This window comes from Notamacropus eugenii, chromosome 1, assembly GCF_028372415.1.
Source record: "Notamacropus eugenii isolate mMacEug1 chromosome 1, mMacEug1.pri_v2, whole genome shotgun sequence".
Taxonomy (NCBI): Eukaryota; Metazoa; Chordata; class Mammalia; order Diprotodontia; family Macropodidae; genus Notamacropus; species Notamacropus eugenii.
The window spans coordinates 286817206-286844485 of record NC_092872.1 but is presented as its reverse complement, the minus strand read 5'-3'; the positions used below and the strand labels follow the sequence as shown (position 1 = coordinate 286844485).

Here is a 27280-nt window from a genome sequence, read left to right as displayed (position 1 = left end):
ATTTAACCAAACCAATAGGGATGGGGCCTGGATCTGTGATTTCCTGGATGTAGGGTCCCCAAAGACAGCAACCCGTCCCAGGCCTGTGGCAAGCTCACAGTTGCCCAGTCACTTCTTTAGGGCAGGAACCTTAAAAAAAGGTTATGCTGCCTAATGGAGGCAGAGAGAGAAATCCCACAACATCTGAGTGTGTCTCCACATGTTTGTGTGTATGTGTGTGTGTGTGAAAGAATGTGTGTGCATGGGTATAGTTCCATGAGTGTGTGTGCATCATGGTGTATTTGTGTGTAAGAGGCATGTGTGCACATCAGGGTGTATGTGAGCGATGCATGTATATGTCAGGATATGTGTGTGTGTGAGGGACATATGTGCACATCACAATGTGCATGTGTGTAAAGAATCTGTGTGTACATCAGGGTGGGGGTGTGTGTGCATGTCAAGGTGTGTATGTGAGGGATATGTGTGTATGTGGTAGTATGTGTCTGCCCAAGGGTGTGTATGTATGTGGAGGCAGGCATATCATACATGAGTGTGTGTGTGTGTGTGTGTGTGCCCCTACCAGGGCTGCCTTCCTCTCCTTCCCAGGGCACATCCCTTGCTCTGCTGCCATCTTCTTCTTCGATTGTGCCCAGTCTCTGTCATCTGCTTGAGCGTGGTGGGCACGTATGTCATTAGATCCCTAACTCCGGCTGTGTAATTCATTTCGCCATGGTTCCCATTGAACACATGTTCCCCCTCGATATGTGCATTGAAATGTATGCAAATACGGGCAGAAGGAAGATGGCTATCACTGCAGCAAGGCAGAGCCAGCCTCAGCCCAGGTCCAGCCCCAGTCTGACCCTGCCTGGGTTTGCCCCGGAGCTGCCGGCCACCTTCCCCAACTTTCCCAGCCGCCATGTATACTTGCTGGGCCGCAGCTGCCAAAGAGCAGCCTCTCGTGCACGTTCTAAGGCCTCGATTTTTTTCCTTTTCTCACCTCCAAAGTAAATTTGTTTACTGTAATTTTTTTGGTGAATTATTTGCCATAATTGGCTGTGCTGATGAAGGTCACTCCCTCGGAGGAGTCTTGTCAGTCTTTAGAGAGCTGATCCTTTTCAAATGCTCTCCATGCAATTAAGAAAAGCAAATGTCACTCGGAAGCCTCAGAAATGAAAATTTGTATGAACTTATTAGCATGAAGTCAACAGCGCTAGTTAAGGGCAGGTTCCCAGTGTGTGCTCTGGGCCTCTGGTGCGGAGGGAGATGCGCGGGGAATGAGCAAATATAACCTCGGCTGGTCCGACATTAGTGCAAACAAAGAGAGGTGACGAGTCTGAGGTGCTCCCAACAACAATAGCTACTGATTAACTTGGTCTGCGAGGAGATGGGCCTGGGAAGGCTGGGCCTGCCCACAGGCTGACTCCTGCCCCTGGGACAGGTGGGGAGCCCGGTGCCGCGCTGGGCACCCGGGAGGGGCTGCCATCCCCCTCCTCATCTAGTAACTCAGCAGGAAGGCAATCCTCATGGAGCCTGCCAGCGAGGGTCTGGGGGCATGGTGCTGGCATGGTCTACAAAGCCACTCTTTTCCTTCCCAAGTTTTGTTACTTCTTGTGAACAAGCATTCATTAGGGAAGGAACTTGTTAGGAGAGATGGAGCGGACCCCAGGGGTGACGCCCCCTCCCAGGGCTAGGCTAAGCCGGCTTCCTTACTTCTCCTGCCCCCCATCCTTCCCCTTGTCCCGATGCTCTCTGGGAGAGTGTGCTTGCCCAAACCTGGGACTTGTCAAAAAGGCAAGCACTCTATGATGCCATCCATTTTATTATAACGTCACATAGGCCCCCTCTGACTTGTCTGATTGGACATCCTTTAGGCCTTGGAATTCTGGGACGGAATCATGACCTGGCTACATCCTGGCTCATCTGCTTCTGCTTTCAGAGACACTCCCCAAAGGCACCTATTACCTCTGTGCCCTTAACCTCATCCTTCTCCCGATATTAAAGGTACCATTTCAACACCAAAGTTGAGAGCATTTAGATGGTCTCGAAGACAATCAATAACCCAGCCCTGTCAAACCAACCCCTGCAGGTGAGAATTAGAGCAGTGGAATTTACTTGTAATAGGGAAAGTGTCTATCTTAGGATCTGCTTCTTTGCATGAAAGCCAGCATACAAAAGACCATCAAAGCTGGTAAAAAAGGTCTGTCAACACCATGTAAAAGAAGGGCTGATCAAAGCCTAGAACAAAGCTGCCCCTCTCAGAGAAGGACCAGCCTCGCCACCGTTTACTCCCAGGATGCTGGGAGCCCCCAGTGCCTGGTGCTGCTGCTGCTGCTGCTGCTGCTGCTGCCGCCAAGGAGGCTCAGACTGCCCTGGCTGCCTCCCTCTCTTTCCAGCAGCCCCATTGTAATAACTCATGCAAATGTGAAGACTCTAGAGACAAAGGCAGGTCAAGGCGATGGCTCAGGGATTCATGTCGACAAACAATATTAGATGTTAAAATGTGTACCTTTGACAAAAGTCCTAATATAGTGCTTTTGATTTTTTCCTGATGAAAAGTGAAAAGTAGTAATTATGGACTGACAGAGGAAAATGAAGTTTTGAACCGAAAGGCAAAGTTCGCGGATGAAAAAACCCAACCCAATTAGCTGCTTATGAGGAATCGAAATTCTGAGCATTTGCTCCTCCGACTCCCTCAACAACCTTCTGATTGACTCTGCTTAGATCCGTACAGCAAAGCAGATAAATCGACATGCCACATGCACGCCCCGATGCTTAATCATTTGTAATAGTCATATTTACCCTGACATAGAATTTGCTCTCTCAAGCCATTCCCCGCCCTCCGCACCTCGCTCACTCATATTCTGTAGCTTGGCCTTTGCTTTATAAAACATTTAATAGTTTGCTTTAAATACATCCCTGTGCTGATATATGATTGCCCTTTGTCTGCCTCTTGGAGAAGCCACGCACCTTTTTTTTCCTACTGTGCTTTGCATGACTTGTCGTTGGTAGAGAGACGTGATGTCGGTGGCGTGGAAGAGGGACTAAGATCTTGGTTTTCTGTCTTGTACAAGCAGCTACTCCGTGCATAAAGGCCATCAGCCCTAGCGAAGGCTGGACCACTGGTGGGGCCACCGTCATCATCATCGGGGACAACTTCTTTGATGGCCTTCAGGTCGTCTTTGGAACCATGTTGGTGTGGAGTGAGGTGAGTCTCCCGAATCTGGGGGCTGATAAGAGTCTGTTGACATGAGGCATCCTGGGTCTTTCTGGCAAACAAGCTTTTTATCTAAGAATTCCCATGTGGCTGGTCAGAGCAGAGTCCTGGGAAAGGCCCTGAAGGCCCAGTGGGGCCCTCTGGTGGAAGGCCTGCTAAGAGGGGAGGACCTTCAGACAATTGAACAATTAGTGTGGAAATTACCAGGAGCAGGCTCACCCTGACATATGGAGGCAATTTTCCTATGGATGATGCCCTGTGGCCTTTCCTGTAAACTAAAACCCAGGATCATTTGCAGAAATTTTTCTTAAAAAACATGGGCAAGCCCAAAGCTGCTCTGTGACAGCAAGGAGGGAGAATTAGAAAATGATGGTCCAATTTGGGGTCATTTGGGTAATTGTATCCAACGGGGAAGTGTCAGTCCCCTCATTGCCATGGAGATTGAGCGTCTGTTTCCTGTATGATTTTCATAGCTGATAACACCCCATGCCATCCGAGTGCAGACCCCTCCTCGGCACATTCCAGGAGTGGTGGAGGTCACCCTGTCCTACAAATCCAAACAATTCTGTAAAGGTGCTCCCGGCCGGTTCGTCTACACTGGTGAGTGAGCTGCTGTGGCAGCGGCATCTTCTTCTTTGGTGATCAAATACATCTGTGCTTGCTCATGAAATCTTTAAAGGATGTTGTAAATAACTTTAGAGTTTGGGTTGTTTTCATAAAGGCAAGCTTGTAGCATGTATTGTAAAAGAAAAAAAGAGTTTTGAAGTTTGCCTTCATTCATAGGAGCATCCAGAGGTTGGATTTCCAGTAAGAAGCTCTGGAGTCTAGGGGTAACACCACTGGACTAGAAGGGGAGAGACCTGATTAAGACCAGCCTCTGTTATGCATAGACTGCCTGCATGACCTTGGGCAAGTCATTTCCTTGAGTCTCAGTTTCCTTATTTGTAAAATGAGGAGATTGGATTAGGTCAGGACTTCTTACCATCTTCTGTCCCTCATGACCCCTTTGCCAAGCCCATGGACTCCTTCTCAGAATCTTTTTTTTAAGTAATTGAAGGAAATGATATATCTCAGCTGAAGGTTACTGAGAATAAAAAAATGTAATTTTTCCCTAAGTTTATGAATCCCCCAAATCCACCCCTAGACCCTTTAGGGGTCCACATACTCTAGGTTAAAATTACCTCTGAGGTTGATCCTCACTCTAGCATTTCATGTTCTGAGTCCTAAATTCATTTCAAGCTCTGATACTCAGTTGTGTCCTTCTTCTCTGGAATTTTCAGGCCCCCTCCCTTTGAGCACTGACCTTTTAGGTCTCAAGATCTTCTCCTGCTCTGACACTCTTTTTTCTAACACCTGCCACTCTGGGTAATGTGTTCTAAGACCAACTCATCCATCAAATACTAATTCAAAGGCTAAAAGGTCTTCTCCATCCCTGATTTTACATGGAATATTTTAGGGTCTCTAAGATGAGTTTGTTTGAAGGTCCTTGCCAGCTCTGACCACCAATCTTCTATATGCTAAGGCCCCTTCTAGACCTGACATTCTTTCCTAGCTGTTAAGCTACCTCCGTGTTTTGGCATTCTATGGTCTATGTTCTAAGGTGTTCTAGATCTAATGCCCTGCCTTCTGTGTTTTAATAACTCTTCCAATAATGACATTCAGGTATTCTACAGTCCCTCCCAACTTGGACGCTTTATGCCCCATGTTCTAAGACCCTTCTCAGACCTGACACTCTCTGTTCTACATTCTAACAGCACTTCCTGTTTCAACAATGTGTTTTGTTAGATGCCTCTAATTCTGACATTCTGTGTTCCCACCCAGCCCTGTAGTCTAAGAATGAGGCTAACTTTGACATTCTGCATTCTTTGGTCTCTTCACCTCTAACAGTAAATGTGTTGGTAAGGTCTTTCCCAAATCTGACACTTTCTGTTCCAAGGTTCTGTGTTCCAATGTCCTTTCCAGCTCTGCTAGTCTCTACTCTAAGGACTCTGTCAGGTCTGGATATTCTACATTTCTTATTCTAAAGTTTCTTCTATCTGACACTGATGTTCTGATACTCTATGCTCTGAGGGACCTTCCAGCTCTGACATTCTGTGGTCTAAGCTGGGGATTCTTCACCTTTTTTGTGAGGGTCCTGGGCCCTGTTGACAGCTTAGTGGACCCCTTCTCAGAATCATATTTGAAATGCATAAAATAAAATACTTAGGGTTATGATAGAAGCCAATTCTATCGAAATAGTTATCAAGATACTAAAAAAAACCCCCCAAATTTGAGATATTGCTCATGGACCCCCTGAAATCTTTCCCCAGGCCCCCAGGGGTCCAGAACCTGGTCTGAGATTTCTTTCAACTTTGACTTTCTGAGGTTTCCTGACTTGCTTGACACTGGATGCTTTGAACTTCACTTTTTCAAAAGTGTTTGTCTGAGATGCCTGATGTTTCTAGGTACTCAGTGTTTACTGGTGAAGGGGGTGTGGAAGCATTAGGGTAGGGAAACCTCTTGGCTTTTCTTGCATATCTGGTTCTGTTCTTAACTACATCAAAAATCAAATTCTCCAGAGAAAGGAATTTTCTTGGTCATCATCCCCCACCCCACCCCTAACTCACAACCTCGGCCCAAGCTGACTTCCCATCAGCAGTCACTTGGCATTGTAATCACCCAAACAGCAGCCCACATCATTTTGTTCAAGTCCATTTGCTGCTAGGCCCTTCTTGCCAAATGGAGGATGGATGGCAGGATATAGAAAGCTGGACCTAAATCAGGAGCCAGGGAACCTGGGTTCTAGGCTCAGCCCTGTCAAGGGGTGACATTGAGTGACTGAGTAGACCCCTTTCCCTCACATGATCTCAGTTTCCTTTCCTGCAAAATGAAGGGGTAGGGCTAGATGCTGTGGGGGATTTAGCTCCCACATTCTGTTACTCTCTTTGGCATTATAAAAACCCTAACTCTGTACTGGGCTTCTGGATTTAGAAAGGGTTGAAGGCATGTGGACCTTAACTATTCTTTTCTGAGTTATATCCTAGCTCTCTGTTGTGAGAACTATGCCTAAAGACATTGGGCCCCCACAGGGGATGGTTTGACTAGAAAACAGAGAAAGATTGAGAAGCCTCTTGAGAAGCCCCTGTCGTGAAGGGAACCTGAGCATCAGAAGGATGGCAACCAGGGGCTTGTCCCTTCTCAGGCCCCGAGGGAGCTGGACAGCCCCTGTTCTGAGAGGAACTTTCCTCACAAGCAGTGCCTGTTATCTCTCTGCTCAGGGAAGCGTCAACTCAGAGCATGCAGCCTGCAGGTAGGCTGTGAGCAAGTAGGGTGCTTGGGACCTGCATGCAACTATATGGCAGGCACAGTTTGTTGCCTCCCTTCTGCCCTGAGTTGCCTCTTTGCCTGGCCTTCTGCACAATTGTTTTTATCAGGTTAAAGGGATTTAAAGGCAGAAGGGACCTGAGGAGAGAGTCCTCCAGTCCAACGTACTCACTATAAGGATATGAGGATCCTGAGTCTGGGAGCATGGCTCTGAAGAGAGTTCCCAGTGTCAGGATATGGCAGAGCCAGAACTTGAATGCAGCCTCAGTCCAGAGCCATAGCGCTTGGCTGAGGATGAGTGACAGGAAGATGAAAGCAGAGAAGTTCGGGCCTCTGCTCACCCGAGTAATACTCTGGACCATAGTGGTTCCCACTCGGCAATAATAGAAACTATTCCTTTTTTTTTTCTTTTTGGGGCTCAGTCAATAAGGCCAAGAATTAGAACTGCAGCTGAAACATGTTTTGTTCAGTGGATTTTCAAAATATTAAATAGCTTTACAAATGATAAGGAAGATAATTTTTAAAAATTTGCTCATAGGATTTCATTTGATTCGCTAAAATTTTATTTGGTATGTGTGAGATCCAGGATTCTAAGATATCCTCTAGTCTGATCCTATCGTTTTGCAGATGAGGAAACTGAGCCCTAGAGAAGGTGTCTGACTCTCCCAATGTTACTCACACAGTTGGTGAGTAGGAGAGCCCAGAGTTGAACCCAGCTCCAAGTCTATGACCAAGATTTGGTCAAAGTTAAATCTTCGATCTAATTTTAAATTCATCTCTTTTCTTCTCCAAGCTGCTTTATGGAACTGTGAGCATCATAGAATTTTAGAGTGTCTTGGAGAACATCTCTTTCTGTACAGATATAGAAAGAGGCTCAGTGAATTCAAATGACCTGCCCAAGTTGCCACAGACAAGTAGTTGCTATGGAATCCATGAATTTAAACAGTGCTCTGAGAAACTGCTTTCTCATTATTTTATTTTTAAACCTATGAGATGCCATGATGCCTCTGAAGTAATGAGGAAAAGAAGTCCCCTTTTCAAGGTGTTAGCTCCCTGTTCATTGGTGTGTGAGTGCTCTGTCTAAAATTCTCATAGTTTGTGGGGAGAGAGGGTCTGACTGAGGCAAAGAATCACAGAACCTGAAAGCTTGAAAGGACCTTAGCTCTTCTGGCTCTGCTCCTGCACAGAATGGACCCCTTTTGTCGCATTCCTGAAAAAGGGACAAGCATCCTCTGTTTCAGGGCCTCCAAAGATGAGCAAACATGCCCCGTCTTGAGGCAAGTCATTCCAGTTATGGAATTTTCACCAAAATAGGACCTCATTTAAGGAAGGTACCATATAAATTGTGCTGTACTATAGTGTTTAGGGGCAACTGGGTGGCGCAGTAGATAGAGCGCTGGACCTGGAGTCAGGAACACTCATCTTCTAGGGTTCGAATCTGGCCTCAGAAACTTACTAGCTGAGTGACCCTGGACAAGTCACTTAACTCTGTTTGCCTCAGTTTCCCCATCTGTAAAATTAGCTAGAAAAGGAAATTGCAGACCATTCTAACATCTTTACCAAGACAATCCCAAAGGTTGTCATGAAGAGTCAGGCATGACAGCAACAACTGTATAAACAGATAGGAAGGCTCAGGGAGGCACCTCACTCTGCCCAATGATGCCTTCTTGGAAGTAGCATGTGAATAAAATTCTTGTATATCAGAATGATTTTTCAGTACAACAGGGGAGCTCATGATTTAAATGATAACTTCACTGAACCTTTGGCCACATTAGGATTTCAGAGGAGGAAAACAAGTCTTGGTAACTATGTTTGATGTTATTATGAACCATACCTTTTTCTTGGAGGGAAAGGGACAAAAAGTTGTTCAGTGGGCTTCAGGCCCCAATTCCAGCTGGCTCCTTGAATGACAGGTCCAAACAGGTGCTGGCACTGTTTTCTGGAAATAAAAAAATATATTGTAAGTGAAGGTTTGAGAGGGGAAATGCTATAAATTACATATCTAACATGTGACCCGAATCTTGTTGGTAGTTAAAAAAAAATAAAGCTGGACTCCAAACTCAAAAATCTCTGTGCATAAGTGCAGCAGACCAATACCCACATCCCTTTTGAGCATATGTGTCTGTGGCTCAGGGCGGCACAAAGCTAGATCATTGACTGTCTCCACGAAGGTGACAGGCAGTACCACCAATCCAAATGTCAAGTGTTCTTGGCATGTCCCTTGGACCCACCTTCTCTAAACCTCCCCAGGTCTCACTGACCCTCAAAGGCTCAAAAATTCAGTAGTTTGTTGTTGGGTTTGGGTTTTTTTTGTGCTATTGCAGAAGATTGCCAAATAGTAATGAAAAATAATAAAAATAAATTCACCCCAGGCCAAAAAAAACAGAAGAAAACTAAACCATAAAGAATGAATGGCTAGCCAATTGGCATACATCTTCTTTCCAAGAAGGCTGAAAAGGGACAAATCCAGGTTGACTGTGTCACCTTGGCATGCCTGATATAGGCTGGTGGTCTCCAGGCAGCAGACCAGCTCTCAGGTTATAGGATCATAGGGTGATAGTGCTATAAGGGACGTCTGTGGTCACATTCAACATTCTCACTTTATAGATGGAGAAACTGAGACCCCAAGAGGGGAAATGACTTTATAAAGTCACAAAATCTGACTGACTTCTTCATTGTCCTCCCTACCCCCAAACCCCAGCTCATCTCTCACTTCAACTTTCTGGCAAGACAGAGTTGTATATTGTAAACATTTCGTCAATGCTTGTTGACTGACTGTCTGATAGTAGGGTCCTAGAATCCTCTCTCTTCTATCTGAATCTCTTCTTTAATGCATTTTAATCAGGATTTTTTTTCTTAGCTGTAGTTTGTTTTTGTTTTTTTTTTTTTTTTTTAGCATAGATCTCTTTCGATATCCCATTATGATCATGGATTCATAGGTTTCAGACTCAAGGGCCATCTGGTCTAACCCCTCCATTTTACCCTTGTATTGTACAAGATCACATAGGTCATTTGTATCAGAAGCAGGATTGGAACTCAGGTCCCCTAGCTCCCAACCCAGTATGATTCTTAGTCCTGGGCAATATCCATCTTCTATTTGTCAAGCCAAAGTTATATAATCTAGACCTGAATTTGTGGCATTGTATCCAAGGAAAAAGTATTCTGAGTAAAGGGGGTCATTCTCTCCACACACACCCCACCCCCCATCCTCTCTCCTAAGAATTTGTAGGCACTGAAAAATGCAGATATCTGGCAGAACTCTCCCAAGCTCGGCAGTGAGAGGCTAATTTATTGCATTCCCATCCCCCTCCCCAAGCCAAGTAGTTGAAGGGGAATATACATTTCAAACACAGTGTGTAAGGGATCCTCTGGGAGACTGTGCCCAAGGAGAGAGGAAAGGAAAGGGAGGGTCATAACCTGTCTGACCTGGAAACTTCTGTCTGATTTGCATTGCTCCGAAATTGATGGGGACAATGAGATAATCATTGGAAATTGCACTCGCCACTGAAAACTGAGCCCTGCGTCACTGTATTTCACAATATGGAAATGATGTGGTCCCCCACGGGGAGGGGCAGAATCCCCAGGGCATCTGTTTCCCATCAGCGCCCCACCATGCTTGGAGTCTGGCTTGGACCTCTCACATTTAACCTTCTCAGCATGGGGTGGACCATAGGGCCATAGAGCTGAAGGGTAATGAAACCACACTGGCGCTCTGTGTCTCCAGCCCAGGTAGAGTTGAGAACATGGGCCATAAACAGTCTGTTTACAAGGGTATGAAAAGTTCCAGATTTCCCCTGAAACGGACCCCATTAGTCAAACTAGAGCCGAAGTCCCGTGCCTGGGCACTGCCCTCTGTGCAAGGGGCAGGCCTCTCCCATCTGTCCATACCTCCTTGCCCATTGCCTTCAAACTGTTCACAAGCTGCGATTATCTTGGGAAGCGGTGGTAGTTCAGTTGATTAGCATGGTGAATTAAAGGAATGAGTCACAAACGCCATGTCCAGCTCTTCTTCACCAGTCCCTGGTATTCCCAGAGTACCTCACCCCTGTTGTAAGAAGGTCAGAAATTAGAGAGAGAGAACATTCTCAAGCAGCTTGTACTTAGAAACAGAATTAACAATCATGCTGTATGTAATTGCCAGTTAACAGTGAGTCGCCTTCTAGACGGTAAAATGTGAAATAAACGGGGGGGCCCCTAAAATTAAATTAATGTGATATTGACTGCATTGAGAAGTGAATATAGTGCAATTAGTAAGTGACTTTAATGTTGGCTTCAGTGTGGGGTATAAGAATACATCTCATGCTTGTTTAAGAAAAATGAAAGCATTCCCTCGGCATCTTACCTGGAAAATACAAGCGTGATCATTGGAGCCTCTTTGGATCCAACACAGTCCTAATGAAAATACCCCAAGTTGTTGAATATGATAAAAATTATTTTTCATTAGAACATATAAGCAATATAGTGTGATTTGATTAAGACAAATTAGAATTTGGACGCTTCTAATTAGAATCATGTTAAGGCTCAAACTACTTCTGTAGACCTGTTTTCAAGTGTGCAAGGGGCCTTGGTGCTACTCTGGCCTTGGAATGGACATTGTGCATAAACCTTTCCTAGGAAACAAAACTCTAGTGCCCAGGGTGAAGATGGTTTGACTGGAAACCCAGCTGCCTAGCCTGTTCTAAAGCTCACACATTTAGAATTTTTGAGGTTGACCTCTTTCAACTCAATGTTTGGTTGACCCACTCTCATTTTAGAGATTTTTTTGCTCAATTAAAGAAATTATCACAAATTATTTGGAGTCAGCATGCCATTTGCCACAGTCTGAACCCAGTCGCTAAAGAAGATATTGGCAGTCAATAGTAAACATGTCCAGAAAGGACACTGGAAAAATTTGAAAGCCTAAGGCAGAGAGACATTCTTAGACCTGGCCTGCACTTTCTACATGTGGACACAAAAATGATTATTTCCACACAAAGACTTGCATTCAGTTGCAGGCTCATGAAATCATTACTCCCCTAGTAATCATTCAGTTTGTGTTCTTTCTGATGGAATATTTATGTTGGGGGGAGGGGAGTTAGATTGTATTTTAATGACTCAGGCAGGACATCCAGGGAGAGAGAGAGCACCTTGGGCCATTCACCACATAGTCCAATGTCCCCCATTTTAGCTGTTTTCTCTCTTGTGTCTGACGCTGATGTGGGCAAGTTTTCACTATTTAAGCCCCACTTCACACCACTCTGCTCAAGGGCCTCATGTTCCTAGAGCATCTGAAAGCTCTTTTGTGTGCTATCAAAGAGGCTTCCATCACTGGGGCTGGGACCCTGCTTAGAGTCAATAGCTCCCCTCCATCACAGCCAACACAAACTAGCTGTCTCATAGGTCAGTGCTCCTTAAACAAATGACTTGTATCCACAGAGCAAATGATTCTTAATTGCCTACCACAAATCATACTATTTTTACTATGCTAAACCCAGGGCTCATTCAGCCTTCCTTCTGTGGAGACCCTCTGATTATTTCAGTTATCCCTTCTCACTGTCTCATGGGGGCAATGTAAAAAAGGAATGCTTGGCCTTGAACAGTGAAGACTGTGCTTTGGGGCTGAGCCTCTGCCATTAGATATGGAGCCATATTGTGGTTGGTCAGACTGCCCACTGCCACCATCCGGCAACAATGTGACTCAGTTCCTCTTCTCCCATTGCTGGGGAGGAGGTGTTGGGAGTTAGGTTCACTGGTCTTTCTATGGAGAGAAAAGCCTTTTAAATTCTTTAGAGTCATTTAGCACACAGTAGATGTCTTTTTGCATGATCCACTTCTTAAAGCCTTAAAGTAAGACCATCCATTTGGGCAAAATAAAAATAGAGACTTGAGGTAATTATCCTAGCTTGGCTACTCATGAACTCTGTGATCTTGGGTAAAGTAGCTTTGTGTTCCGAGGTCTCAGTTTTCTCATCTGTAAATTAAGGGCATTGGACTATATGACCTTTGAGGCCCATTCCAGGTCTGTGAATCCTTCATGATCCTATGATCATGATGATATCACCCCTCCTGTCCCCGTGATTTCTAATGGGATATTACCTAGGATCCTAGAACACCTTCCTCATGTCCCTGGCTTGGATAATCTAGATAAATTTTCTCATTCCCCCACCTGACCCCTTGCTCATCACCATAGCCATGATCTCAACCATATTGGCATCTCTGGAGTCCTGATACCTGCTTGTTTTTCCATATCGACTCCTATTGCAAGGCAGCACCAAGCATGGAAAAGACCAATTAATTAATCTTCTTTATTGACTTTATGATGTTTGGGGCAGGACAGATTCCAGTCAGCCTCTTTTCCAAAGGGTGGCCACTTTAGGTTTAACCTGGGGGTGGGTCCTTGTTGTCCCCTTTCTTTCCTGTCTCAGAGGAGGCCCTCAGAATGAGACATACCATTTGTGCTGTTGCCCAAGCAGACGATTTGTCCTAATCAGTGACACCCATTTACTAGAATTGCTTAAAATGAACTATACCTCATACCGAAATCGCACATTTAGAGTGCGCCATATATCATCTGAAAATTGAGGGCCAGTAAACTTTTCTGTTCCTCCGGCGGGATCATAGACATGCATCAAAATGTTAAAAAATGATTGGTGAGCGAGAACTGTCACCCATTTATCAAGGAAAAGGGACATTATTTGCTAATTTCCCAACCAGGCTGGTGACAGGGTGCTTCGTCTTTAGACCCATGGTGACCAGCACGGCCTTTTTGTTATTAGTACAAGTCAAGCGCTTTTTGGCTGTTGCTAACAAGACACATTTGTCTATCATCACAGTAGGCTTGATTTTTTTTCCTAGTGGCTGGGACCTAAGTCCGCTCCCTGCATCCTGATTGGCCACCCTGCTGCTGGCTCTGGTGACACCAGCAGTACGGCCAGCCTGATAAATCACAAAGTTTTCATGTCAAGGTGAAGCTATCGACTGGGCCGCACCAAACCTGACAAAATGGAGTAGCGACAAGGCAGTCATTTGTCTTCCCAAAAGGACAAAGGGGTCATCTGGATTTCACTTAATAATTGCTGAAATTTTTAAAGTTGGAAATAGGCCTAGCTTTATTTCTATTAAATGGGTGGGGGAGGGGTGGAAGGAAGCAAGGCAGAGAGAAACAGAGACAGTGACAAAAGCAGAGAGACATGAGAGACATGAGAAGGGAAGAAAGGGAAGAGGAAGAAGGGAGTGGGGAGAGGAGGGAAGGGGAGAAAGATTGAGGATTATTTGCATCTTTCCCCCACATTTTTTTATTGTCAAAGCTGGGAGATAAAAAGAAAATAATAAACGTATTCCCTTTAAAAGGCTGAAAGGATAGACTTTTATGCCTGATTTCTGATTGTTTCAAGTTCTACCTGACGTCAAACCATGGCTTCCTTGTGTGCTCTTCTACTGGGTTTGGAATCAGAAGACTGGCTTCAAAACCTGCCCCCATCTTTGGACTATCCTTGTGAATAGTCCAAGCCTTGTGAAAAGGCTTTCGATTTTCTCTTTTGTGAAATAAAAGGACTGGACCAAATCATGAGTTCTTCACCTGTCTTGTGTATCCTAGAGGCCTTTCTACTGAAACCTATGGATCCCTGCTCAGAAAAAGGGTTTTAAATGCATAAAATAGAAAATATGGAAGTCCAAAGGAACCCTATGTTTTTGAAATAAAGATAACCATTTTTTTCTCCATTCAAGTTCACGGACCTCAGATTAAGAACTTCTAGAATAGCTAAGTTCTAAAGTGTCTTCTGCCTCTAAATCTATGTCTCTGCATGATATGGAAGATGCCTACCGTGTTATTAAAAATGAGGAATGAAACAAAAGAGGTGGGTGGGCAGGGGGAGAAGGGCTGGATTGGAATTAGAGAACCTAGGTTCATATTCCAGCCCTATCTTTTCCTACTTGGTGATTTAGTCAATTCACTTCAATCCAATCTCTTCATCTTAAGAATCAGGGGATTGGATCAAATGATCTTTGTGGTTCCTTCTAGTCCTAAATCTCTAATTGTAAGATCCTGTGAATATTCTCAAAGAATCTCTAGAGTTCGCCCAGTTAGGGCAAGGGTCTAACAGCGAAAATCAAAACAGAGATAGGAGTACATCCATTAATGAGGAAGCTTCAGCTGAAGTGTGTGGTTGTCCACTTCTCCTTCAGAAGTGGCCAGGGAGCCAGACCCATAGTCATGGGAAACTAGCAACTCTCAAGGTCAAGGGAGGGTGATTTTATTTGTTTCTGGCTCAGAATTGATGGTCTTTGATAGCGTCATTGATAGGAATAATTGCAAGCAATAGCCTAGCCAATCTATCCTCCCTGGATTGGTAGGAAAATGTGCACAGCTTCAAGTGGAGAACGTATTGGGAGTTGACCACTTACTCAGTGGTGCTGACCTTGGTTGGTATGATGACAGTGATCTAGGTTGATATGTCTTTGTCATTATTTGGGGGGGAGGGATTGTTTTGACTTGTTTATAGAAACTTGCTCCAGGCTTCAACTTGGTACCTAAAAATTGTTGTCCAATAAAAAAAACCCAACATTTTTTTTTAAAAAGCCCAAACAAAATCAGTTGGGTTATTTAAATCATGGAGGATGCAGAGAAGTAATAGCTATGAATTTGGTTTCTGTGAAATGCGCTTTTTTCTGTTCTGAAATATCTTTAAAAAAACCTGAAGGCTATTAGTATGTGATGTGGGCTGTTTTCTACATTTAAATATAAAGGTTTTAAAGTGCTGTTAATGAGCACATGGAATAACTTCATTTCATCAGGGGCTTTAGCATGTGGGGTTATTGTACATTCATTGTATGGTAGAGCATTCGTTAGAGCATGTGGTAAATTTTAAATGCAGAAACTCCCATTGAAACAATAGACCACTGCAAATCTGAAGAATCTTTGGGGGAAGTTTGTAAATAATTTTCCAATAGCAATTTCTTAAGGAGTATTGCTAAAATGGACATTTTGTCTCTCCTCAAAGTTTTCATTGTCTCAATCCTCTTCCATTGCTGTCCTCCTTCAAGTCTACCTTATATTTGAAAGCTCTTCCTTTTCAAAATACGACCCATACTATCTCCTCCTGGCCACTTTTTCTGCCCTTTATCAAAACCAGTCTATGGGATCCCTGCATGTGAGGTGCATAGATTTGTGGTAGCACTGCCACAGATTCCCAGCTCGTTCTCAGTCTTGTTCCTTATTTCATTTTTGTGAAAGAAATTCTAGAGATGAGGTTTGGAACCTGGATGAGCACTTGTTGGGTGTGCTGCAGTTCCAGTTCTAAGGAGGGTAGCATGGGGTGAATAATGCAGCTGCTGCAGCCTTTGGAACTCCCTTCTGATTCAGGGACTTGGGGAGGAGGCATATCTGTAAATTCCAGCTCAGGTCAGCCACTCCATGGTATTCTCCTGTGTTTCAGTCCTCTGCCTCTCAGTCTCATCTCATCATCTATAAAAATGAAGTCTTTGGACTGCCCATTCTCATAAGGGTCCTTTCAGTTCTAAATCCCAAGAGCTGTTGAACCAAGGAACCATTTTTAATTTGAAGTTAGGAATAATTAACCTTGGTGGGCCATTTTCAAAAACTATCCTCTTGGACTTCTCTCTAAAGTGGTGGGTAGCCTCACAATTGTGTGCTTATCAAATGTGTTTTACTGTTTTGCTCCTGGATGCAGATAGTCCCAGGAATACAGCAGAATAGGTCAGGTAACATGACTTCCATTAGGTGCATGAATTTCAAGAATCACGCTGAGGCATCAGTATTTTCAGACATCCAGGGAAGACAAGACCCAAGACCTTCTCATGGTATTTTTTTCTTTCCTTTCCCAACTTGAAAAATTAAATGATAATATTACTTACTTTTGTTGTGTTAAAATGTAAAAGCAGTAATAACAATGGCCAACACTTACATAGAGCTTTATTCTTCTCCAACCATCTTAATGAAGTACTTGTTATGGTTATCCCCACTTTATAGATGAGAAAACAGAGGCTAAGACAAGTTGAGTGAATGACTATGTCACATAGTTAGGAAACACATAGGGACCTAGGTGGTACAGCAATTAGCACTCTGGGCCAGGAGTCAGAAAGACCTGAGTTCAAATCCAACCTCACAGACTTACTAGTGACCCTGGGCAAGTCACCTATAGGCTGTTTGCCTTAGTTTCCTTAACTGTAAGGGGATAATAATAGCACCTACCTCACGAGGGTGTTGTGAGAATTAAATGAGATAAAACTTATAAAGTGCATGGCACACAATCAGTGCTCTATAAAGGCTTACTCTCTCCTTCCCTGATAAGAATATGAGGCAGGATTCAAACCCAGGTCTTATTGATTCTCAGCTCAATGCACCACTTAGATATTAGGATGCTATCCTTCTGTTGTGGCCTTTTCCCCCCTCCCCTACACAATTTCCATTCCCAATTCTTCTAGTCCTGCTCTGATTCAATGAGAGAAATCAGTTACTTAATCAACAAGCATTTATTAAGCACCTACTGTGTGCCTGGCCCTCTGATACAAGGACAAAAGAAAACAAACACAAAAATCCTTCCCCTCAAGGAGAGAAAGCTGGTCCAACATACAGACAGGGACCTGAACACCACTCTTAAAGGCTCTGGAAAATTTTCAGTGGCATTCGTTGATAATACTTTGGGGCTATTTCTATACTTGTTCTACCCCACTCACTCCCAAAACACCTCACTGTTTATCACTATTAGAATCATCTTTGCCAATAAATTAGAACAGAAAACTACTAAGGAGGATGGAGCATCATATCCTGGTGCAAATATTTGCACCAATGTTTAGATTTAATTGAGAAATTTTGAACTGTGTAATTTTAACTGAAAAGAAACCCATCCACTTGGGCCCTGAAAGAGAAGTTAGGATGATGATCCTCTAAGGAAAATCTTATGTCGTGTAGACTGGAACACTGCCACATTCCCAGTCTCACTGGCTTCTGCTTCATTGTCTTTTAGAAAGTTTTAAAATATGACATAAAAAATTGAAGCCTGACCCAGTGGTTATCAGGCCAGCCTTGGAAGGAGGAAAGCACTGGGTTCAAGTTATGCTTTGAAAAGGTACCTACTATGTGACTCTGAGAACATAATGGGACTTAATAACTTCTTGCTGATTCATTGATTCACATTATTCTCTCAGTGACTCCAAGACTGACATGTGCAAGAGTTGGGAATGTGTATCAATGGGATGCACCCACCCAGAAGTCATAGGATCACAGAGTTAAAGATATTAGAGATGACAGCCTCTAACCTCTCACTTTGTGGAGGAGGAAACTGAGGCCCAGAGAGGTCTAGTGCTTTGTCCAAAGTCATCACTGGATGCCTCTACAGCTCCATGGAGGGTGAATGAAAATGGGACACTTTGGTAGCTGCTGGGTACTTTTTAGAATTTGTTCCTAAATTTTCTTCAGTGCAGAATCATTTTTTTTCTGTTTGATATGTGCAAATCAATTTCCCAAGATTGCACTCTATCAAACCTTGTCTTTCTTGACTGATTTTAACATCCTTCTCCCAGAGGAGCAAGGAGGAGATTGACTTGGGAGAGGAACTTTGGGTTTTATCCCTGAAGAGGGAAAATGGTAAACAATAGAAATGATTTGAAGGGAGTGTGCAAGGATAAATTGGTTTCTTCTCACTTTGTTTAAAGCAAGTTCTTCTAACCTCATACATAAGAGTGAACTTGATTGAAAAGAATGTTTGTGAGAAGACGTGTACAAGCATCTGCTGCCTTTTCCTTGTGAGAGGAGGCAAGGTAGGATGACATCACTCACCTTGAGAGAATGTGTCAGTGATAAGAGGATGGGCCACCTTGTTGGAGATCCTCCAGGCCCAAAGGCTTCCCATCCCTAGAGTGAAAAGCTCTATCTGGTCCACCATTTTTCTTAGTTCTCCATCACTGCAGGGCTGGGCTAGGTAGATTGTAGTCTCCATGAGCCCATAAAAGCCAGAAACCAATGTATTCTTTGAGGGATGTAAACAGAATTGTTTGAACGCCATCCAATCGTTGTCAGTGAGGGTATTCTTTTTGTAACAAGGAAGATGAGCTGTCCCCTTTTCTGTGCTTGGTGTCACATCACAATACCATTATTTCCTGCCAGGCACTCCTGAATGGGAAGACAATCCCCATGCACTAGGCCCAGTTAGGCGGGCTGGAGGAATGTCTGGGAACAATACCCAGATATGAATGAGGTGTTTCTTGATTTCCAATTAGAAGTCAACAGTGGATGTTTTCCCATCCTCAGTTGGAGGACTTTAAGAAAAATTACTTTGCCATGATCTAGCTGGATAAGGGTATTAAGTGGCCCACATGTGAACCCACTGGGATCCAATTGGATGGGAGTGTTAAGTGGCCTACACATGAACTTGCTGTGGTCTGATTGGACATGGTTATTAAATGGCCTACACATGAACCCATGGTTAAAATGGAGCTTAGGAAAGGCACAATGGTTTGGAGAAACCAAGGTGGCCAAGACAGAATTGATTTGCCAAGGGGGAAAACCCTCTCTTGGCTAGAAGAATGGGGAACTGAGAAGTCCTCTGTGTGTGTGTGTGTGTGTGTGTGTGTGTGTGTGTGTGTGTGTGTGTTTCCGGTTATCCTGGGTCAGACTGGTCACTCTCCCACCAGCTTTAGCCCCTCCTGATGAATGAGGCAACCTAGCCTTTGTGTTTCCTAGGCACTCCACGATGCTTGGCTCAGCCTGCCGAGTTCTGTGATTGAAATTCATTGCCAAATTTATTGAGAAATTAATGAGAAAAGCTGCAAAGTATTGACTGGGAGAGGAAAACACAACTCATCTTGAATGAGGAGGAAAATGCAGCAATAATTTAGCCGCTATTGATTTTGCCCTGTCCATGTATTGATCTTCATTTTACAATATTAATTTGCACCTGCAATCGGCTGCAAAGGGAACCAGTCTCATCTCTCTGCTGCGTTAATGTGCAAACCATTAGGTGGTCTTAAGAAGTAGCATGTTACAAGGCCTATCGGCAAGGCGGGCTTTTTTCCCCTTCTATTTTTGTGTGTTATGGAATGGACTAAAAATTAATTTTTTGTCTGACAAAATATTAAAGTGAAAACCCATCTAAAACCCATCCCTCCTCTCTGCCTCGTTGGCTGCTTTTCATCTGGGCCAGGAACAATCAGCTACCTGAAATTCCAACCACTTCTCAGCATCATGCCCATATCAGTTCAAAGTTCATGAAATTTCTATGAGCATTGATCTCTCCCCATTGATTTTTTTTGCAGCAGATCTTTGAAATTTTAATTTCCCAAGCATCTGAATTTCTTATAGATGAAATGCACTTGGTAGAGACAGTTGATGATAAAGTGGGGAACTTAGCATCATTTTAAAGCCTAAAAAAGGGAGGAAAGGCAGGCATTTTCAGACTTTGTCTCATGTTTTGGAGATGGTGCCATCGAGATATTGTGAAGTGGCCAGGCATTTAGGCAGGGGGGAAGTACCCATTTGGCCTTCAGTGGCCACCCATGTTTCATGCCACTTTTCAGTCAGTGTGTTTCCAAAGCAAAGCCCTCTGGAGCAGCAGCAGCAGCAGTCTGAAGGAGGGAGGGAGGGAGGGTGGAGGAGGGCGGATGGGAGAGACAGTCTTCAGTGCACCCTTGTTGGCTCACAGCAGTCTTTATCACCTGGTCAAGTTCACCTACTTACTTATCAGTGGGACATTTAATAACCTCAAGGTGATCTAATTGGTATTGGCATTTTCCCCCCTTGGATTCAGCTGGTTAATGTGTAAACTACTTGTCAGCAAATAGCAGTTTGTCACTGAAATCAGTAACACCCTCTAGAGGAATGTCTCTGTATTGAGCAATCAGATTATGCTTTATTTAATTTTTACACATTACAACCTGCGCTCGTTCATTCAGGCCCCTGCAAGACTCCCAAGCTGGGCTGCCCAGGCTGGGCAGGTGGGGGGGCAGGCAGGACCCAGGGAGGGATGGAAGAGGTGGGTCCTGCTGGCCCAGCTTCCCCCCCCCTCCCCCCCAGGCCTGAGTGGAGGCTCTCTCCTGCAGATGTTGTGATGATGTAGTTAGGCGGCTAATGTGAAAAAGGGCCTCATTAGGAGGGTCTGGTTGGAGCCGGAGCCTCACTGCCTCCTGCCAAACGCAGAACTAGGAAGTCACAGGAAGATGATCATTACTGAAATGAAACGGGAACTCACTTAATAGCTGGAGCCAGCAGCTGGAAAGGAGCAAATGAATGTCTTCCTGTTTTTATTATTGCAGGCAGGTTTTTGAGGCAAGAGGAAGGCTTCTGCCAAACCTGGGCTCCCCTCCTCTATGGGCGCCCCTGTCCCCCTGGCCGCCTGCTCCAACAATAGGCTGACTGTCCGTCAGGCCTCCGACAGATTCGCTTCCGGCAGGAGGCTCTTCTCTGGACATGGCTAATGACACGATTCTCCCCAACAAGCCTGTCCATTTAAACACAATTACTAGATAAGTGCTTAAAGGCAGCTTGGATGGACAGAGCCGCCAGTGGCCTACAGAGAGATAGATGGTAGCCTCATGCCTCACCCCCTCGAATCAGGGCAGTGGGGGAAGATCGGCCTCTATTCTCCCTTTGCAACCCACCTTCTTCTGGCTTAAAAAATGAGTCATTCAGGGCCACTGACTAACAAGCTTAGGGTGATCAGAGGAGGAGAAGGTAGAGGAGATGGAGAGGGAAGAGAGGAGAGGGGACAAGAGAAGAAAAGAAAGACAAGAAAGAGGGGGCAAGAAGAAAGGGGGGGGGAAGATGGAGGAGGAGGAGAATGCCTGGACAGGAAAAGTCCCTCAGTCCTTTCGTGATGAGGACAAGCCCAAATTCTGTCTCCTCTTGTCTCTCCAGAAGATACCTCAGCCCCTAGTTTACTCGCTCAGCATCCCTTACCAACAGATCAATCAGCAAGCATTTATGAAGCACCTGTTATGTGCTAGGCACCATGTACTGTGCTGGAAAGACAAAGACAAAAAAAAAGAAATGGTCCCTGCCCTCAACAAGTTTACATTCCAATCCCAGGAAAGCATTTTAGTGGGAACAAAGTTAGGTGCCATCCCTTCTCTGGGGGAAATTTTCTGACCCCCAGAAAACCACTCAAGAGGAGCACATGTATCCAGTTTCCAGATTGGAGCCTCCCCCAACCCACCTCCATCCAGGATACCCACCGTATACTCTAATTTAATTAGATTTTTGATTTCGAGGGATTGGCATATGGGTCTAATAAAACAATCACATACATTTTTTGGCTATTAGTTATTAATGCAGACCTTGAGGCAGTCCTAGCTGACAGAGAAGGTTAGGTCATCAAAATGCAGACCAAAACTGTCTATGTCACAAGAAAGAAAATTCTGCCGAATGCTGCCCATTGGTACGCTCCTAATGGTGGCAGGCAGACAGGAGGCTTTCTGGTCACAGCTGCAAGCTGAGAGGCTGACTCCACTTTCTGTTGCCACATTAGCTTTAGCCATCCCAACTTGAATTGACATCACAGACCGTTAAAATTTTATCAATTGTGGTATGATTAATCCCCCAGTACACTGGAATGACTTAAATATTTAGAATGTTTCTTCTGTTATGACTTTAATGCTTGTAAAGTAACAAGATTAACTCCAGTGCACTCAGAGATATTTAAATATGTATCCTCCTTGAGCTGTAAGCGATTTCTGCATGGCAGAGTCATTGAGGATATTTGGTCATGTCAGACCCTATTTGTAGGACCCACTCTGGATATGGGCCTGCGTATGATAACCGGATATCTGGTCCTTTCAGAGGATGTCTGATTGCCCGGCTCATTTGGCATGGAATGCGATTCCCTGCTAACCAAGCTTCTTAGTCATTCAGGTTTTATTGCTGTGTAATTTTCTTATTCTAAAATAAAGGCTCTCCAACAAAAATTACTATGCATTAGGCCGCGGTCGCCTACTCAAATGGATATTAATACAGTTTATCTCTAAAAGGACGAATAATGTATTTGAAACAGATAAAAGGCCCTCCACTAAATGAGGAATGTTAATATCTTATGGCATGGTTAATAAAGAGATATTTCACAAGGGAGACTTGTTTTATGACTTCTGATACAACAGCCCTGTAATCTGACATATCTGTAATGATATAATTTTGCTCCTACATTCATCTCCTTTACATTCAGCAGCCTCATCAGAGCTCAATTTGAATTCAGGACAAATGAGTGGCACTAATTACTTTGAGGGGATTTATTGGGAAACATAGACTTTCCCTGTCCACAGGAAGAGGGAGATGCCTGGGATGGGAGGTGGGAGCCCAAAGGGTGTCCCTTGGCCCCAAAGGGGGCCCTTGTGCTCACTGTCATTTCTTTAAAGCAGAGTTTAAATTTAGTTCATGGCCATATGCTTTTAAGATGAAACAAGCTGCTATATAACATCTTGGACTATAAGGTAGAAGGATGCTCACCCATTAATTTTTGGTGCCTGAGATGCTGACCGATGTACACGCCTGAAGGAGGAGGGTCACACGTATGAAGAGAAAACCAATTTGACTTTTCTTCTCCTTCTTCTCCCTCTCCTCCTCCTCCTCCTTCGCCTTCGTCTTCCTCATCTTCTTTTTCATATTTCTTTTCTATCCCTGACTTTCGCTTACCCAAGGCTCCTTCTCTAATTATCCACGAGGTCAGTAAGCAAAATTGGGAAGAAGCTGGGAGATCAATACAAATTATCCTTGAGCAAACCATGGCTGACAGTTTGAATTGCAGCATATGTTTACCCAAAATCAGGCAATTTATCTTAATATCAGCAAAGTAATGCAGCGCAGGTGAAAGGTCAGGCAATCTCTCCACCTCATAATTACCCAGTTCTAAAACAGGAAAGTGGTATTGATTGGCCTGGCTCGGGGCTTGCCGCCCGGTGACTGGGACGTGCCCGTACCTCGCCCCAGCTCGGCTGGACTCTCAGCTTGTAAAGTCGACACACAGAGGATTTATTACATGTGTGCGGGGCAGGGCCTGGCGCTTTCTTCTCCGGCCCCAGCCTCTGCCCGTGAGGCCACTCCTGCTCCTTGTTTGGTCGGACTGGAGGCTGCTGGATTCTGTGGATCTGGGCTCCATGGGCAGGCAGGCAGGCTGGGGGCCAGGCTGTGGGCCCCGAGTCAAGGTGGATTTAGTCTGTTATTAGTCAAGCTGTTCTGCATATCACCAGCTGCTCTTGGAGGCATACAGGCAAATTGAATAACCCAGCTCCCAATGATCCCAAACCTCCAAGTCTTTGGGATATATGTGACTTCTCCTGTAATTTAAAGAGAGAGGCCATTTTTCCTAATTCCTCCATGCAAATCTGGCAGCTGGCCTGCTGGTATTGGGAACCTTAGTGGGAGGGAGGCCCAGGCTGGGGGCCCTTCCATCACTAGCACCTTTGGGGGTAGTGGGAAGCGCTGGTAAATGCCAACATTATCTGGGGCCTTCCCAATGTTACCTAGAGTCTGATTCCTGGCACCATCCACTGGATCTCATTACTGTCTGGACATTGAGCTGAGGTGAAAGGGACACTCCCATTTATGTGGTTTTAAAGATTTGGGGGTAATACAGGGAGAACATCAGTTCCACTGAAACCCTGGGAAATGTTTTTCTTAGAATGAGAGTGTATGGTTATTACAAGTCATAAAGCCTCCAAAAGCTTGCATTCGGGTTCCAATCACCTGTCAGCTGGATTTGCATGAAATCAATAGTGGTTGGCCATCTATCTTTTCTGATCACCTTTCATCAGACCAGATTCATTAAGTCAACCGGTCCTGGTGATTAGCTGGGAAAGAGGAGAAATCTTGACAAGTTACAAATGCACAGTACGCCACCTTCTCTGTTCCCTAATCAAGAAATGTAATACTTTATTTAATCCCTTCCAAGTAAGTCATTTGGCACAGCCCTGGCAGAGGCTCATCTGTCCCCAACGCACCAGGCTCTTGCTTGACACCCTTGTATGGGCCCAGGCAAAGACATGACAAATTGTCCCCCAAGTCAATGCTGACAGCTTCTCATGATTAATGGTCTGATTATGAAGTGGTTTTACACATATAGAATTTACATCACACAGTGTTAGGAATTTTGCCATGTCACACACGCCAAGGCATTCTGAAGAGCTCCACTGTTTGCAAAGAAAAAAGAGAGAGGGCCAAATCCCAGCAAAAGCCATGTCATGTAAAATCAATATGTCGGATCAATGCTTTATTAACAAGAAAATGTCTTACTTCACATTCCTGTGTGGACCTTTGTCTCCAAGATGCATGATGGAATGTCAAATCACATTGGAGGCTTCAACTTTCCGGCATGTTATTGAGTGCACTGATTACGAGGGGTGCGTGTGTCCGCGCACGTGTATGTGCGTGTGTGTGCACGTGTGGTGCCGAATGGGTGTTTACATGAACAAGTGGAGCCTTCCCAGGAGATGGTGGCCCACCAGTGGGGAACTGTGAGAAGGTGCAGCCCCGGTGCCCCCTCACTCTGCAAACTTGCTGAGTTGTGTAGTGTTAATCATCAGATTCCATGCTGACTAATGAGTGATGGCCTAAATTGCCGGCTGAGTAATGAATAGATGAGAGCAACTCTTATTAGGCTCAGAAAACCCATTGATTTATGTTGCGCCATGCACTGTGGAGTTACTCTGCGAAAAACGATATCTACATCAAGAACTAATATACTCTAATATAAGTATTTTCATCTTCACTCGAGTCCTTGGGCCTCGAGGCTCAGTTTTTGTTGGAGTCAGGCAGAGCTATAATAAAGCCCTAGGACTCCTTATCAAGCTTGTTAAACACAGTGTGTGCAGGCTAACTGAGTCAGTCTCATGATTCATGCACTGTACACAGCTCCGTGTGCTGCTGATTTATGACCAAGCACAGTTCATAGTCAAAATTACAATTTGAGGGATAAAAAGATTAATTACTATTTGTGGCCTGCAATTCCATGAGGCTAGTAGATTGCAGCTGTGGAATGATAGCGCCCTACATCAGTTTGTAGTCAGCCATTCACAGATTATTAAAGCTTTGGAAGATTAAGCACTCTTCCTGCCTGCTTGGTGTGCAGGCAATATGAGAGACAAGAAAGGACCACAGGGATAAATCTGAAGCTAGCAATAGCTGGACATATGTCATAATTGCCAGTTTCTCATAAATCCCTGGCCAGTATAGAATGCAGTCTGTGATGCAGGCATCACATCACGACTCTCGTGATCGCTCTATATGGCCTCAGAGGGGGCAGCCTCTCCACCACCAGTTTTACAGTCTAGGGGGTGACCCTTTGACTTTCTTTCTTCCTAATTATGGATTAAAAGCAATTGTTGCTTTTGTGTACAAAAGGAAAAGGGGGGGAGGAGAGAGAGGGGGAGAGAGAGAAAGAGAGAGAGAAAAAGAGAGAGAGAGCAGAAAGAGAGAGAGAGCAGGAAGAGAGAGAGAGAGAGAGAGAGAGAGAAGAGAGAGAGAAGAGAGAGAGAAGAGAGAGAGAGAGATGGGGAGAAAGGAGAAAGGGAGACAGAGAAGAAAGCATTATTCCCTAAGACAGAGTCAGACTGGGCTTTCGAGGGACACAGAGCCAGGGAGTGATGGACATGTGGTCTGTTTGTGATATAACAAATAACAGATGATGTAAGCATAATTAACTTGACCCCCATTTCTATTTTATGTTCCAGCCCTTAATGAACCAACCATAGATTATGGCTTTCAGAGGTTGCAGAAAGTGATTCCTCGGCATCCAGGGGATCCTGAAAGGTTACCGAAGGTTAGTCCAATAGAATGAAAGTGGCTCATTGCCGGCTTTCTGTTGTTCTTTTGGAGTGTTTGCTTGTTTGCTTTTTGTCTCACCGTGGGCCCCGTGGATCAGGGACTTGGGGGTTTCAGTAACTAGGCCCCTTCACAATGACTTAAAATTGGCTACTTACTTTTTGGACAATGGCAGGTATGGGGCTGCCCTTCCAGGCCCCCTCAGCCCCAGAGAGGCTTTCCTTACAGGTGTCTTGGGCATGAAGTAGGCAGTGGGCAGTTCCAAGTTCCACATTTCATCTCTGTGAGAAAATCTTCTGGCGGGGAAGAATGGTTTTTCTGATCCAAATATTTTGGATTCTGCAAGGGGTACATAAACTTCCTGCGTAATGAAATAGTTCAATTAAGCATTTTCCACTCCAGTAGCCTGTACTGATTTCCATCTAAGCAGTCCCCCCTCTGATCTGTGATTATTTGACTCGTGTTTTCCTTTCATTTTCTAAAGCTCGATTCAGTTTAATCTTTTGTTTACAAAGCTTTTGTTATAAGTCCCTGACTTAGCAGGCTAACAAATGAAGTCCACACATTAATATCTAGAGGGACTTTTCATTTAAATTCCACAAAGACAAAAGCAGCCTGTGTTGTTTATGCACATGCCACGTATCACAGAAATTTCATTTTGATGTGTAACATTAAAGATAAGTCAAGCTTATAATTTCCCCTTTCTTTGATAGAATTTTGTCTCTGCTTTCTCCCCTGCAATCTCTGGTTTTTCAAGGCAAAGTTGAAAACACAAATGAAAAATGAAGTCATAACCCAGTGACTGATGGTTCCCCTCTCTTTCTGTGTGCTCCACATCTTGACCACCTCGGAGTTTTATTAACACAATAAAACCTTCCTGACGTTACCTTTTTAAAGCCCAGCATGAACAGGGGAAGCATCATTAGAATCCTTTTTAATTGTGGACATAACAGCCACTGATAGCAGAAATTCCCTGTTAAGACAACTAGGGATCCTTGGAAGGATTTTTCGACTGTGACATATTTCACTTCAGGGTTTGGGGT

At 44.4% G+C, this 27280-nt stretch overlaps 1 protein-coding gene across 12 annotated transcripts in view; it reads left to right on the top strand.

The window, feature by feature from the left end:
* Positions 1-27280, top strand: part of EBF3 (EBF transcription factor 3) — a 149531-nt gene that overhangs the window by 108189 nt on the left and 14062 nt on the right. For 9 of the 12 annotated variants that reach the window (XM_072629082.1, XM_072629083.1, XM_072629073.1 and 6 more), the window contains exons 9-11: positions 3054-3184; positions 3667-3793; positions 26147-26235. In XM_072629082.1, the coding sequence (XP_072485183.1) occupies positions 3054-3184; positions 3667-3793; positions 26147-26235 (347 nt within the window). Of the gene's footprint in view, positions 1-3050; positions 3185-3666; positions 3794-26146; positions 26236-27280 lie in introns of all 12 variants that reach the window. The other 3 variants (XM_072629077.1, XM_072629080.1, XM_072629075.1) reach the window with 1 other exon arrangement.